At 35.6% G+C, this 16476-nt stretch overlaps 1 protein-coding gene across 1 annotated transcript in view; it reads left to right on the top strand.

Annotated features, from left to right (window-relative positions):
- The window catches only part of ADGRL2 (adhesion G protein-coupled receptor L2), a 42491-nt gene extending 27265 nt beyond the window's left edge, over window positions 1-15226 (top strand). Inside the window, exons 11-15 of the mRNA XM_047085027.1 lie at window positions 2503-2594; window positions 4434-4602; window positions 7226-7354; window positions 7913-8009; window positions 13216-15226. Coding sequence (XP_046940983.1) covers window positions 2503-2594; window positions 4434-4602; window positions 7226-7354; window positions 7913-8009; window positions 13216-13970 — 1242 coding nt within the window. The 3' untranslated portion in view covers window positions 13971-15226. The remainder of the gene's footprint in view (window positions 1-2502; window positions 2595-4433; window positions 4603-7225; window positions 7355-7912; window positions 8010-13215) is intronic.
- The last annotated feature ends 1250 nt before the right edge of the window (window positions 15227-16476 follow it).

Raw genomic sequence — 16476 nt, 5'->3', positions numbered from 1 at the left:
GGCGCCCTGCTTTGTATCACATTTAAGCTTTAATTCTATTTTTTATAGGTAGATTTCATTTTCATTTCCAGTGTTACTGGAAAATGTGTTCCTTCTTAAATAACAGATTTTTGTCTAATTGTCTTCATTGAAAAATATGTTGGGATGTGTTCATCCTCAAGATTTCACATTTTCTACTCGTTTTCCTTTAATAGCAATCCTTTATACATCCACATCTTTTCACATTCACATTCTTTATTTTTTTTCTAATTTATGCATTATAGTGGGTAGCTTTTTTCCTTCCTGCCATGTACTACTAGTAACTGCTACTACTACTATTATTTTATTCCTGAGGGAATAATTAACATGCTCAGAAAGTGATGAACATCAAACTGGGGCCCTGTGTGCTTCAGGAAATTGTGTAAGAAAAGGAAGAGGGACGAAACAGCACCGGGTGCAGAATTATGGGGTGAAAGAAATCAGTGTTTCTATGAGGACATGCGAAAAGAAGGGTTGAGAGATTTAAAGGATTTTAACTCTGAATCTGCAACTCTTTCCTAAGAGTTGCATACATTTTTGTGTTTATTTGGGGTCTGGTTTGTTTGTTTTTAAGGTACGTAGCATTCTTATTTGTAACTATTCTCTACTTTTACTAGTGAAGATGTACTCTTGCATAAAATAAAGAGTAAAAACACTGTTGATTTTGCCTTTAAAAAAATTAGAGATATACTGTACCATCATTCTTTAGAAACTAAATCGGATATTTACCGTACTACCAAAAGGATCTCCCTAATTTCTCAAAGGAAGAAAATGTGTCTTAACCACAATACAGTAAGCACATTCTTGTGTGGAGCAGTAGGGTCAATAGATATTTGTTGAATGAATTGCCCGTGAAAATGCAAGCCATTTGCTTATATCGTGACCAACTGGAATAATCATCAGAATATAAAGGTAGAAAAATGTTTCTACAAATCGGTTTGCTTTTTCTCTAGACAAGTATTTTAATAAATTAATTTTTAAATAGTTTTTTAAACAGAGAGCTTCTTTTGTCCTTCTTTTGTTAATGTTAAGTAATTAACATGAAACGATAGAATGCTATCTGCCAACACTTGCAAATTATGCCCATTAACCTCATTTTATCCCTTAAGAGGAAATTCTACTTCTAAGGGAAATAATAAGGCACAGTTGACAAAATGAGTGATAAACAGCTTAGATTAAAGCCTTCACTCTGTTCCTAAACTCATCATTAGGAAGGGCTTGGAAATTTTATTTATTGGCCTATGTAATTTTTTCCTAATGATAAAATCAGAAGTAGTGATGGATGAGTAAAATAATGTTATCACTTTATCAGATGGTGTTGTGACTCAGTAAAAATGATCATGTTATTATCACAAAATTATATTGAGTGTTTACCACCAAGGAATTGCTTTTGTCCCTGTTTGTCCTTTTCTGAATACTCCATTTGGGCTTGCTTGCACTCTCTGTAAGCCAAGTAAAGCTCACAAAATATAACTTTGTTTTGTCTTTCTAAAAGTAATAATCTGAAGTGAATAAATGTCAAATCCAGGAGTGATCAAGCTTTTAAGTTCTATTTTTGGAGCATAAGAATGGAGCTGCCTTCTCTCTGTCCAGCGTTCTTCCAGGTTTCTGTAGAAGCAAATGCAAATTACAAACCCTTATCTCTCTTCAGTCAAAACATGTCTATTCTTCTGAGTTCGCTCATGTTGACCTCCCAAGCCTTCCTTCCCTGTCAGGTTCCATCTTCCCCAGTTTGCTTTTGTTTGCATTTCGATTTCTCTGCACAGCTCAGTGTTTGGAGGGACTCTAACACTGTTTAGAGGGACTCAAAATAGCCTTTCTTCAGAATTTACCTACGTCCATACAATAGAGAGACATAAGGAAAAAAGGACTGATGGCTTTTAACAGTTAAATAGCAAATATATACATATTTTAAAAGTTTATCTTACTTTATATAACTAACGGATATTCTTTCATCATTTTCCATGTTTTCTTTCATTTGAGCCTCACAATTACCTTACAAATAGATTGTGCAAATGTTACTGTCCTCATTTAATCAGTCAAAATCAAAAGCTAGACTCTCAGCTGCATCTTAGGGCCCCAAGTCCAGCAATTCTTAGAAGCTACATGGTATGATGTAAATGCCCCTTCTAAAGAATTCACTTCAGTGTTTCCATTAGATGGCTTTTAGGCCCTGGAGTACCTCTAGCTAAAGAAACTAATTTAGGTTTTCTAATTTATTTAGTCGTCACCACATGATGCTGATTTAATGAGGTTGCGATTTCATGTCAAACGATCTATTAACAAATCGATCATACATAGCCAGAGTATTTCTTTGGGGGGGGGGGGATTCAACTTGATCATTGCCTGTAAAATGGAGTCAGTGTCCACCATGTACTCATGTCATTGACACTTAACTGCGTTAACTCATTAAGTGTATTTGCAAAAACGGATTCGTTTTTTACTCTTCGGTTATGGTGTCTAATTCTTTATTTGTTATAACAGCTAAATATTATCTTCCTGGTGATCACATTATGCAAAATGGTGAAGCACTCAAACACTTTGAAACCAGATTCTAGCAGGTTGGAAAACATTAAGTAAGTATTTGGTATTTTAATTCTAGTGCTTGACAAACTAAGTGAAAGATATTCTCCACAGAGAATACATGAATACCTTCTATCAACTGTAGAAATTATTCAGAATGATGTTTTACTGATCAAGGTTGAGCCTTACGTTGACCATGTCACGGACATTGGTCAAAAATTAGATAATAATTTCTGTCTTCATCTAGAGCCAAGAAATTGTTTCGGTAGCTTTGTGGAAATTCCATATCACTGTAGCAATTTCATTTGAATTTAAAATGCAGTTCAAAATGATGTTCCTGTTTGCATGGCTGATATGATTATATTGTTTGTTTTGTTAAATGGCTTTCCTGATTTAAGGATTCTGAGCAGTTTCTACTTCTAATCCCGTTTTCCTAAAATAATTTTTTCTATTACTGTTGTTAACTTGGAGATTATCTGTTGTTTTCCTGGCAATTAAAGAAATGTTTACTTTATTTCAATATTGAACAAAAACTACAATGTCCTATCCATGGAAAATGCTATCTAATTAAAAAAATTGATAGCTGTTGATTCATTAAGTCATTCATGGAAGCACTTTAAGAGTTATCTTTTAAATGTGAGTTAATTTAAAATTGGAGGAGGTATTATTCAAGTTGGTTATAATGGGATTGTGAAAGATATATTTTTAATGTAAAAAATGGCAGATCTATAGTAAGGGCAATTTAAAAAAAAGCAATTAGATGTTTTAGATAGGTCAGTGCCAGCTTCATTGCATGTTGCATGGTAAGAGAGAGAGCTAATCTTTAGCATCTCTCTCTTTTCTTCCTTTTCCTCTTTCTATCTTCTCATCTCCACCAGTAATTACCGTGTTTGTGATGGCTACTATAATACGGACTTACCTGGGTAAGATAGAACCCTACATTAACAAATTTATGGCATGATTTATATTTTTTACAAATCCGTCAATATCATGAATTGCCCTTAATTTTTATAATTATTTTGGAATATCTAATTTGCTATAGTATTTTTAAACTATAATATGCCTTTATTTTTTAATTGCTTGCCTCTGCATTTTGACTTTCTTAATTTTGACTAATTTATAAAATATATAAATGCTTTCTTATTACTTTCTATTTTAATTCTGTCTAATAATTTTGTTTCTCTTTTCTGCTTATAATGCTTTCTAGCTATGAAGATAATAAGCCATTTATCAAGTAAGATCATTAGTTAGACATGGAATGCACTGACTTTAAATCCTTTTCATTCCGTCCTATTTTCTACAGTTCTTTTCTCCTTAAGCTATTCATGATGAAATCTCTCCAAAATTATTTTATTTTGAAATTGTTCTCATATTTTTGTCCCATTTCAGCTAGGCTTCTTCATGCTTTAGTTATAAAACCTTAGGTTCACCTGAGATTAGTTTATAGAATTTGCAGTTTAGGTGTTCAGTGATTATCTGCCATTTAACCTTTCTGTATGTGTCACATTATTCAGTGTCATGAGTACACCACAAGAATAAGAATATAGGAGTAAGCTAATTAAGGACTCCTTAATTCCTTTTACTAAGATGCACATAAAAGTCAATAAAGTCAGGGGGGATGTGTTACACCTTGTATTTTAATATAGTTTTGATACTTTGTTAATGCTGGAGTGAGAAAAGGTCATACCTGCTGTCGCTGTTTTCTCTGGAGGCTGCAGTACTAAATGCTATTGTTCTTTCTCTAATCAATGAAAGGTTAAAGCCAAAATGCTGTTGAGTTTGAGTGTGAACATAGAGAAAGTCAACTGCTACTACTGATATGTGAATATTTAAGTGTGATACGTGTTGTTCTCTCATTGGACTCGTTAATAAAATTCGCTCTATTTTTTCAGGTCTTGGGTGCTTGGCGCTTTTGCTCTTCTGTGTCTTCTTGGCCTAACCTGGTCATTTGGGTTGCTTTTTATTAATGAGGAGACTATTGTGATGGCATATCTCTTCACCATCTTTAATGCTTTCCAGGGAGTGTTCATTTTCATCTTTCACTGTGCTCTCCAAAAGAAAGTAAGTGAAGACACTTCGGAGCTCTGCCGGCTTGTTCTTTGGCTTGAAATTAATACGTGAAATAGAGAAGGTTGTACAGTTTTATAGCTGGCAGATTACCAAATAGAATCACATTTTTAATCTCCAGTTGGTTGTAATGCGTGTCTGGAAATGCAGGCTTCGTAGATAAAATATGTCAATCCCAATCATCTTTTGGATCTCGTTTTGGGAATATTATAAACCAGACACTAAACTAGTTTAAGAGTTCTTCGTTGCTAGTGGAGTCTACAAAAATGCTCTTCGTGCAAGGGGTGTACGAGATAACAAAAAGGTTAAGTAGTCTCATGCTTTGCTCGATGAAGGGAGTGCAGCGGTCCAAAACGAAATTGAGCATAAGGATAAGTGACCTTGATTTTAAAAGCACCAGACGTGCAAACAATTAATATTAATGTTACCTTTTGAGTAGTTGTGAAAGATCTAAAACCCGGTAATTTAATATCTCACGTCTTATTATTTTGTCCTGATTTTCTGTTAAGTGGAGTCAGCAAAAATGATTCAAAAACGAAAGTTAAAGATGAAACATTTGCACGAACATGTAAACTAAGAGAATAGCTTAGCCTCCATTTAACTAGGTATCATCCTTTCTCTGTCTGCGTATCTAATATAGTCTTTTTATTCTGTTATTACTAGTTGGTCACTAAATTGAACAGAGAAATAGAATTGTGAAAGCAAAAACGATTATGTTTTCAGTCCTGACAAGATGATAGTGTTGTCACTTCCATCAGTTGTTGAGGAAGCTGTAATTTTGAGATAATGACAGTGGCATCTGCAGTACTGACAGATCACGCGCATTCACAGCAATATAGGCATTAGGCAAAACCAGCGTTGGAGGGTATTATTTGGATAAAATGCCATTTTGATTGCCATCGTCTTGGTCATGCCGCGTTTCAGAGCAGTTAATAGCCATTAAATGTAGAAGACATTTTTTTTCTGAGGTATCAGGTGTTATTTAATAACCCTGAACTTTAATTTTCTAAACATTATACAGGTATAACGTTGTAATTATTGTGGCTTTTACTATTTCTTACACAAGTGAGCATTTTGTATACGTGTATGTGATCACATACCATAATTTCTTCCAAATGTGTTTGACATAAAGCATAAATTTGGCAGAGAAAGACTGAGGTGGTCATTATTTCCTCAGAGAGGTGTGCGGATTGATTGAACAAAGAGATTCTGCTGTGCTTTTTTAATTAACAGTTATGTTTTGGAAACACTGTGTTGCACTTCTTTTGAACACATTCTACTTAGTCTGGGATATGTCCTGTTGGGTGCTGCCAGGATGAATGGTTAAGAATATGACATAAAATGATTTAGTTAAAATCACACTTCTTACTGCTCGAGTGAGCATATTTGGGCGAAGAAAATGCTTTGAAAGTTCAACTCCATTGTTATTTGTTCTAATAGGTGTCATTAAATAAAGCTAAGAGGATGAAAATGCAAGCGCACTTAGATTTAAAAGGTCGTCTAGTAACTTTAATTCTCCAGTTCTTCAAGGAATAAGTGTCAAAGTCATGGTCTTTGTAGGCAGATACAGAACATAGAACTCTGAGGAGGGAAAAGTGTTTTTAGTGTTTTTGCAACCGACTAGAAAATAATTTCTTAGGCAGCTTCTCCTCCTCGTCTGTTCTGATTTCATTCTGGCTCTAAGCCCGAGCAAAACTTGTTCATATGCCAAGAGAGCTGCACAGAATCCAGCCCTCTTCTCCACTCCCCCCCTCCCCAATTCTGTACCACCTCTCTAGGTGGGGCCCTATTATTTAGCAGTTGTTTGGACTTTACTTTTTAAAGTTCACTTTAAATTTTCTTCAGGCCTAACAGCTTTTCCATCTATTCATATATCCAAGCTTCAGGGGAAAAGGGAAATTACATGGGTATCTCATTAATGTGAATGGAAATTGCATAAATAGTTCCCTTGTGTGCTAATGAAGTGAATAGGCATCTTAGACTCTCTACGCTAAATGTTAAAGCTAGACACATCAGAAAATGAAGAAAACATTCCATCCTAATTAATAGCATATGTATCAAAGTACTTTTTTTTTCTTTATTCTTGTGCCAAAGTAGTCTTGTCATTATAAAGAGGTTACCCGCAAAACTATGCAATCCAGTAAAAGAAGTTTATGTATTGACCTATGTAAAAGGACATGAAGCGTATAAACTTTAAATGACTGAATTATGTGTGGTTAAATGTAATTAAGCGAGGAAAGTACTAATTTTTTGTCATATTATTATGAAATATAAAACTGGGGTTACTAAGTATGTAGATAGACTAAAGCTTTAAAATATTTTATATATATATATGTATGTATATAAATAACACTTGTATAATAATAAGGCATAAAGCATTTCTACATATTACATCACATTTAGAAGGTCTTCCTAGCCAGTCTGGTAGACAGAGATATTTTTCTTATTACTGTGTCAGCCATTTCAGTTGAACTTGGTTTTGTACATTCATTGTATTTTCTCCACTGAAAAGTGTTAGTGGAACTTACTCCTCTCAGTCGTCTCCACTGCTCATTTAGAGAAAAGAGGGGCAAGTATATTTGTATTAATCTCTCGGTCTCGTGGTTCTTCAACGCAGGTACGCAAAGAATACGGCAAGTGCTTCAGACACTCCTATTGCTGCGGCGGCCTCCCAACTGAGAGCCCCCACAGTTCAGTGAAGGCATCGACCACCAGAACCAGTGCTCGCTACTCCTCTGGCACACAGGTAACAAAGAATTTGACAGCGTCTTTAATTAACCTTCTTTATAGAAAGCCTACTGAGACATGTTCTGTTCAGATGCACTAATTGTCTCCTCGTTATAATGATCTAGGTAGCAAATACTTACATTTTTAGTACTTTGGTTTTAATTTCTTCCTAAGTATTTCTTCAAGGTGTTTCTTGAGGTGTGAACATCCATTTTTGAGAGTGCATCCTTCTTTTAGAAGTCTATCGTCATTTTGGGGATATTTGAAAGTTCTATAGCCATAGTGCTCTCTCACAGTGGGCACTCAATAAACATGTGTTGAATAATCAATCATCTCCTCTTTTTTAAAAAGGCCATTAAAAGTAAAACTTTTTAGGAGTGGAAGATTAAATATTCTTTAGTACAGAAGCAACAAAGCAGTATAGACTTCCTTAGTTTTAGACCAGAATCCACACACATTTCTTTTTAGAGGCCACCAGATAATCCTACACAGATTGTTTAGGGTAGATCTTTGTGTGTCTTTAAGGTGAGCTTGGGGAAACTAACATAACATATGTCTTGCTATTTTATATTAATAGAGTCGTATAAGAAGGATGTGGAATGACACTGTGAGAAAACAGTCTGAATCTTCTTTTATCTCAGGTGACATCAATAGCACGTCAACACTTAATCAAGGTCAGTTACTAGGAAAATTTGAGTTTACAATATAAATTTTGTACCTTTTGCCAATTTACAAGAATTTCAGAGAAAACACTGATATTTTTTTCTCTCAAAATAGGTTTACATCACAAGCTCTTAAACCTGTTGAGTCAACTTTTATCCTTTATGAAAGTACATATAAATTCATCTTGTTCAGTAATGTAATGCAAAAAGTATACTTTCAAAGTCCACGTTAACAGAATGAGCCTGGAAAAAGTAATTGCTAAGAACATACTTTGCCACAGATTAAACTGTTTTCCTTTAGTGAACACAAGTTCATCCTTTCTGAGGCATTTATGAAAGTTTTCTTTTTAAAATATTAACATAATTAGAATAACTACTCTTCACATTAAACAGTGCCAATTTTGCAGTGAAAATTCTTATTTGTAAAATTATTTTATTTTACACTTCTTTCAGAAAGTACAAAATCAGTATCAAAAACCTTTACAGTAAGTCTTCATAAACAAACAGTTAAGTACATGAGAATCCCAAAGCAATTTTTTCTATTTGAATTACTAGTTTTAGTGTCTTTACGGCTTGAAACTTATCATATAATCAATATAATTCCTAACTTAAAATAAGCTGGCAAATAAAATACTAAAGACACAAGTGCATATATAAACACATAACCCTGAACGCAAGCCTAATAAGTTTGAATTTGGTATGAAAAAATCACATTATTGTATATATCCTTAGAAAGGTAATTTATCCAGCTAATTTGTCTTGATGTACTGATTTGTAATATAATATAACGTGCTATATATTATCACAGATATTAAAGACATTTTTCACTGTTGACATTGTTCTGATGAGATTCTGGTTTAAAATGAAAAAAAGGAGTATGTATGACATCAAAACCAACTTGAATTTTAAAACATTTTTTTGCCAAATTACATTAGCTATGCAAAACGTATGTTTGATAAGTATTGAAAGGTTTGTAATTTGTCAATTAAGAGTGAGTGAAATGTGTTTATTGCATTGCTCTGATGTTTTACCTAATTCTGTTAAGATGACTATCAAAAAGGAAATGAATTATTCAATGATTCATTTTTGAAACCTGGCAAATAAGATTACAGAATGAAAATTCTCACGATATGGAGTTTGTGAATGGTCTAATAATTCGTTATGTACACAGCCTCCTTCTTCCCCCTCGGCATGTGTGTGCTCTTGCATTTACTAAGAGAAGCTTTGTGCAACGTGTCCTACTTTTTTATTTGTTTGTGAAAGTTGTTTTTCCTCCTGCTTGTGTCAAAGTTGGTATTAACACAGATGTTTTCATGAGGGATAATCCCACACCTGTAAATTCTGGAAGTTTGAGATTCCCTCTTCTGGGCCTCAGTGGTTAGGTTTTTAATATTAAGCAGTAACATCTTGAAACATAATGTTGATCTCTGTGCATTTAATTGCCATTTTTGTTTAAAAGTGATTTTGTATAAATTAGTAAATGTCATCCTCAGCAGGTGTTTACTTAGGGGACTTAGAAAGCACCTGTGAATTACTGAAATTTAACTTCCCTCTCCCCTTTCTCCTTCAAATTAGTAGTTCAAATACAGTCAGAAAATTTCAGCAGATTATCCATTGCCAACTTGTCCACTACCCTTGATGAATACAAAAAGTACTTTACTGCAACTATAACACGAAAAATAAGAGAACTGATGTACTTTTTTTTTTCTGTTTCTTTGCTTTAGGAATGACTGGCAATTACCTACTAACAAACCCTCTTCTTCGACCCCACGGCACTAACAACCCCTATAACACATTGCTCGCTGAAACAGTTGTATGTAATGCCCCTTCAGCTCCTGTATTTAACTCACCAGGTGTGCTTATACTTACGAATAAAACTACCTTTCTTTGCTGCTAAACAGAGCTCTGATCTTTACCCTTTTTCTAGTATACTCAAGTTGCCATATATTTATTATTTCCTCTTTGATTTCTCAATTTAAAAGAATTACTGTATTGCCCATGCCAGGCTTCTAAAACTGCACTATATTATAGTAAAAATTCAGTCATGATGGTATTTACCAATAATTATCCATGTTTCCAACACAGGTGGCATAAATCTTAATATATTATTACAGGACTGACATCACATGGTCCGAGAGCCCATCTTCAAGATTTATATCATTTAGAGGTATCCTATCTATGTAATATACTGTTTAGTTTACTCTAAAGCTTGCGGACAGAATTTGCTTCTGGAATGAATTAGCTAATAAAGATAATTTGGATGCCTAGGTATAGAAAACTACATCCAGCATTATCAATGTAACCAAACTATAGTATAGTGCAGCTTTATGGGAGTTTTTTTTTTCTTAAAAAAACTTTGAGAATAAAGTTAATATTAGCCAGTTTATACCTATAGTTTTTTATTGGGGGAGGGGGAGAGATTGTCACTAACCCATCCTGTATAACTATGTTTTCTAATAGCTTTTTTTTAAAAAAAAAAAAAAAAGCACTTGTATTTAATATTAACAGAATTTTCAAGATTTTGGTAAAAGTTATCACGTAATTACTGCTAGCATGTAATATTTATTTGTGGTTGGTATTTGCCACTAAATTAAAGAACTTCGTTTCCGTTTGTTTTTTTTTTTTTCTTTACTTGAAATTCTTTTTTAACGTAACTGCGGTTTCTCTTTTCATTCTCTTGTTTTTCTTACTTTCCTTATGCTTTCCTCTAGCAACCTACAGAGAGACAAGTATGGGAGTCAAACTTAACTTTGCCTATCAAATGTAAATTTTTTCAGCATGATTTTTAACCGGCACAATTAAAACATAACTAGCAGTCATGAAGTAGACTCAGCGGGCAAGTGGTTCACAATTTCCAACTAAAGTGTTACCAAATTCAAACAGTACATCTATCTGTACTGCCTTTTGTCAGTAATAGAGGTCTGTAGCAAATGCTGTCCATACTTAAGTATACGCAATGCTGAAATAATTTGCTCTTTGAAGCCTGAGGTGCTGTCAACCAGAATGCTTAATAATTGACTTATCATTTCTGCATTCCCACAGTAATCTTGCTACAGGCTGTGGAAAGTCTTCAACTGAATTACCTGAACTTGGGCAGAAAAAGTTGCCTCTTCAAAACCAGTCAAAGATGTGCTTAAATCTGCAGTATATCATAGAAAACACCTTTTGGATTAGCCAGTATATATTTTCATGTTTATTAAGCAATGATAAAAAGAAAGAAAAAAATGACCAGACTGAACCTCTGTGGAGGAAACAAATGCTAACAAGTGCTCTGTGTGTCGCCTGTAACGTACAACACCAAATGTTTTCTAAGTAAAGATGGTGGCACATGGATGAATCGAGAAAGCTAGAAAATTGCGTCAGTCAAGCTAAAGGAAGCCTTACAAATGCTATCATGACTTCCTTTTGTTATACGTGGCGCAGGATAAAAATTACAGTGTCCGTTTTTCAAATGTAGAAGTTGGATCTGAGTTTCTCAAACAATATGAGTCACCAACAAACATCCCCCCCACACACACACACACTTTCTCTTGTTTCTGCTAATGAGAACTTCTTGAACAGTTACCACATGTTTATTGGTCGTGAAATTGAGTTTTCTAGGATAATCTGCAGCTTTAAGAGCGGAGTCAGCACTAAAAAGGGAAATTTCCTATTTTTTCCAAGAATTCAATTTTTCCTAGACTCCTCCAAGCCTTGCATACAATGCAGCAGCCTCACAGTGGTCAGTTTCATTTCAATAACATCATTTCATTTTTTTTTTCCAGACCTATCTGTAAACAAGTGATTTTTTTTTCTCTAGGATTTTGAGAATGAATAACCTAACTTTCCATGGTGCAGACCATTTAATTTTCTCTGAAACTTTTGATTTTCATTTGCCTGAAAAGCACTGTGATGTCTTAGTTTACATGTTTATGTGTCTGTAGAAAATACAACTCTGATTCAAAGAGAGCATGTTACCATATTTTTTTTCCTCCTAAACCTCTTCTCATATCTTCAGCAGACGTATCCAATCTTTCATTCCTTTAGAGATAAAATTATATTAGCCAAGGCTGACACCCTTTTCCCATTCCATAGTTAATATTTATTATTGGTTTAATTTCTGTGACCCATACTTAAGAAACCTCCAACATTTCTGCGTTTAACCTCCATGCCCATGGTGTCTGTGGGCCAGTCTCGTACCGTAGACTCTGCTGGTTCATTCGGTGCTGTCACTGTGACTGATGCAGACTGCAGGGCTGCAGGCAAACTTTGACCATTAGGAGCCTGGGGCCATTGCTGTTAGAGAGAGTCTTAGTGCCAAAAGAACAAAAACTCAAGATAATGAATATTAAAGGAAAAAGTAAAAGGCTGCTATTGCTGGTAATCTAATTTGTTGAACCCTTGCTCTGACTAAGTTGCTGAGAAGCTTAGAAATTCTTCATCATGTTACAATAAATCATTTTACTTTCTTTTATATATCAGCTACTCTTAGGCCAGATAGCCTGAGCAGACAGACATGATGTGAGTTGTCCAAAGTGAGTCATTCCACCTGCTGTCTACCGTGTTGTTGGATGGTGCTTGTGGGCCCCTGGTCCAGTCAGTATGAGAGATGGCTGTGGCTGTCTTTGTTTAACATGAATTCTTTGTACCTGTCCCATTTTTTTTCATTCTTTTTTTTACTTCATCTCCAGAAAAAGGAAATGTTAGAATGTTGTTTAAAAAGTTGCTTGCCAGTTATGTGGGTTGATGTTGTACATTTGCCTTCGGTTTTTGTATGTGACTTATTCCTTTTTAATTTAGTGTTGTTTAGGACAAATTCTGTTAATTTTATTTTTACAAACCATAGTCTCGTACTTTAAAATGTAAATGTCACTAATGAATTGCTTTGCATTAACTATGCAAGGGCATGGAGTGAAGTCTTCTTTGTGAGAGTGTCAGAGAGATTTGACCAAAAAATCAATTAATACTTACTGTCTCCCCCAAATTGATAAAGTAATATTCCATATGCCGTCTTCCCTCCCTGGAAAAATAGTAGTATTCTTTCACACTTTCTCCTGTTATCTAAGGGGTTGCAACTGTCTACAGTTGGGAACGCGGGAAAGCCTGGCACTTTTCGAGGGTTAGCTTTCAAATACAACTTTGTCCTGAACGACATTAAAAAGTTTTGTGCAAAAGAAGTAAAGGCTCTCTGGGAAGGAACAGAGGCAATAACGGAAACCTCCTCCCTTTTCCGTTTCAGGACATTCACTGAACAATGCCAGGGATACAAGTGCCATGGATACTCTACCGCTAAATGGTAATTTTAACAACAGCTACTCACTGCGCAAGGGGGACTATAACGACAGCGTGCAAGTCGTGGACTGTGGACTAAGTCTGAATGATACTGCTTTTGAGAAGATGATCATTTCAGAATTAGTGCACAACAACCTTCGGGGCGGCGGCAAGACTCACAACCTCGAGCTCGCGCTACCAGTCAAGCCCGTGATTGGAGGCAGCAGCAGCGAAGATGACGCCATCGTGGCCGACGCTTCGTCTTTCATGCACAGCGACAACCCGGGGCTGGAGCTCCATCACAAAGAGCTCGAGGCGCCGCTCATTCCTCAGCGGACTCACTCCCTTCTGTACCAGCCCCAGAAGAAGGTGAAGCCCCAGGGGACTGACAGCTACGTCTCCCAGCTGACGGCCGAGGCGGAGGACCACCTGCAGTCCCCCAACAGAGACTCTCTCTACACAAGCATGCCCAATCTTAGAGACTCTCCCTATCAAGAGAGCAGCCCCGACGTGGAAGAAGACCTCTCTCCCTCCAGGAGGAGTGAGAACGAGGACATTTACTACAAAAGCATGCCAAATCTTGGAGCTGGCCATCAGCTTCAGATGTGTTATCAGATCAGCAGGGGCAACAGCGATGGTTACATCATCCCCATTAACAAGGAAGGGTGTATCCCTGAAGGAGACGTGAGAGAAGGACAAATGCAGCTGGTGACAAGTCTTTAACAGTGCAGCTGCGGAATCCCAGGGGCCACGCGCAAGTATTCGTGAAGACTCCGCTGGCCCAGCGCAGCTCCCTCGGCCTCCGCCTGAAGAGATGGCCCTGTTGACCTGTGGTTCTCCAGTGTAAAAAGAGGACTGAACCTTGAAGTTCTGTGAATTTTTATAAAACGTACAAAAACTTTGTATATACACAGAGTATACTAAAATGATTATTTGTTACAAAGAAAAGAGATGCCAACCAGGTATTTTAAGATTCTGCTGCTGTTTAGAGAAATTGTGAAGCAAGCAAAGCAAAACTTTCCAGCCATTTTACTGCAGCAGTCTGTGAACTAAATTTGTAAATACGGCTGCACCGTTTTTGTAGGGCCTGCATTGTATTATATACAAGACGTAGGCTTTAAAATCCTGTGGGACAAATTTACTGTACCTTACTGTTCCTGACAAGACTTGGAAAAGCAGGAGAGAGATTCTGCGTCCGTTTGCGGTTCACTGCAAATCTTTTACATTAAGGCAAAGATTGAAAACATGTTTAACCACTAGCAATCAAGCCACAGGCCTTATTTCATATGCTTTCCTCAACTGTACAATGAACTATTCTCATGAAAAATGGCTAAAGAAATTATATTTTGTTCTATTGCTAGGGTAAAATAAATACATTTGTGTCCAACTGAAATATAATTGTCATTAAAATAATTTTAAAGAGTTTGAAGAAAATATTGTGGAAAGCTCTTGGTTGCACATATGTTATGAAATGTTTTTTCTTACACTTTGTCATGGTAAGTTCTACCCATTTTCACTTATTTTCCACTGTACACAGTGTTCTGCTTTGACAAGTTCGTCTTTATTCTTACATTTAAATTTCTTATTGCCAAAAGAGCGTGTTCTGTGGGGGGAAAAACTCTTTGAAGCCAGTTACGCCATGCCTTGCACAAATGTGGTGAAATCTAGAAAAGAGTGTGTGTTCCCCCTCTGTTTATTCTTGAACAGAGGGCAATGAGGGCACTGGGCACTTCTCACAAACTTCCTAGTGAACAAAAGGTGCCTATTCTTTTTTAAAAAAGAAAATAAAACCTAAATATTACTCTTCCATATTCCTTCTGCCTATATTTAGTAATTAATTTATTTTATGATAAAGTTCTAATGAAATGTAAATTGTTTCAGCAAAATTCTGCTTTTCTTTTCATCCCTTTGTGTAAACCTGTTAATAATGAGCCCATCACTAATATCCAGTGTAAAGTTTAACACGGTTTGACAGTAAATAAATGTGAATTTTTTTCAAGTAGTTAACGTGCACTTTTATGTATGATACGTGATTGGCTTTAACACACTGGTCCTTTCTTACCCCCCCCCACCCCCACTGCCCCATGGCATACATAGGTCCTCTCATAATAATAACCCATGGGTATGAGAAAGAATACAGTTAAGTTGCCTGATGGTTCTAGGTGCTGTAAAGAATATATTTGTATTCTAATTGCCCATTACCCATGCACAGAATCTGGCAGATGAGTTTCAGAAGACAAACACACGGAACGTACTTTTGCTTGTTGCATTGCATCAGACCTAAAACAAAAATAAAAAAAGAAGGGTTGGAAATTCTACAGTAGAATTTGGGCATCATAAAAAACATTGATTTTTCAGCAGAATTGAGAAGAAATTCTGTAAACATACTTTTACGATTTGAGGATTATAGCTCTCCCTACAGGCAGCTGCGAATGACGATATTTGTTATCATGAAAATGTTCAAAAATCATATAATTGAATCTCAACAAATAGATTTTTCCTGTCTACATCATAAGCATTTATACCAAATTCTTCTAAAGGGTAGTGGTTCTCAAGTGCTTCCACGAAGTTAAAAGTAACTTTTTTTTTTAATGTGGTCACACTTTGTCATGCCTATTGAATTTAAAAAGAATAATGAGAGGGAAAAAGTGTATGTTTACAGATCTAAATGCAGGTATAGTAAGGCAGACACTAATAAAGTATTCTTTTAATAGGGTAACCACAGAGGAGTATATCCACATTTGGCTAATATTTGAGTTGGAAATTGATTATAAGAAATTATGTTATATTCAAACAGATTTGACAATCCTCTGAGTATTTTTATCTCTTTGGCTAAACTTCTTCAGGAGTTTACAAAACTTTATTTAGAAGCATTATCAAATAATCAAAAGTTTTAATTTTCTATTTTGATACACTTTTTCCTATCAAACTATACAGTGTTGCAGGATATATACTTCCCAGTGTACAAGCCAAGAAGGGTCAGGCTGGTTCAGTAATGAATTACCCACCCACCCACCCCCCAAAAAAAGTTGCATTCATTATTCAGTTAGTGCTATTTCTTTCTCTTCAAGCAGTTCTTAAAACTGGTATGATGTGAACGAGTACATAAGGACATAGTACCTAAATGGTTACTGTTCTCTTCAGAAAACGTAATCTATTATGGATTGCCTCTATTAGAGAATACAGTTTGGGAGCCATCTTTCATCTTTGTCACCAAAAGAAGAATCAA

This window comes from Lynx rufus, unplaced genomic scaffold (genome assembly GCF_022079265.1).
Source record: "Lynx rufus isolate CCGP_SWC_20201006 ecotype Redwood Valley unplaced genomic scaffold, mLynRuf1.p SCAF_2, whole genome shotgun sequence".
Classification (NCBI taxonomy): domain Eukaryota; kingdom Metazoa; phylum Chordata; class Mammalia; order Carnivora; family Felidae; genus Lynx; species Lynx rufus.
The sequence above is the reverse complement of the archived record's forward strand: the minus strand, read 5'-3'. Positions and strand labels throughout refer to the sequence as shown.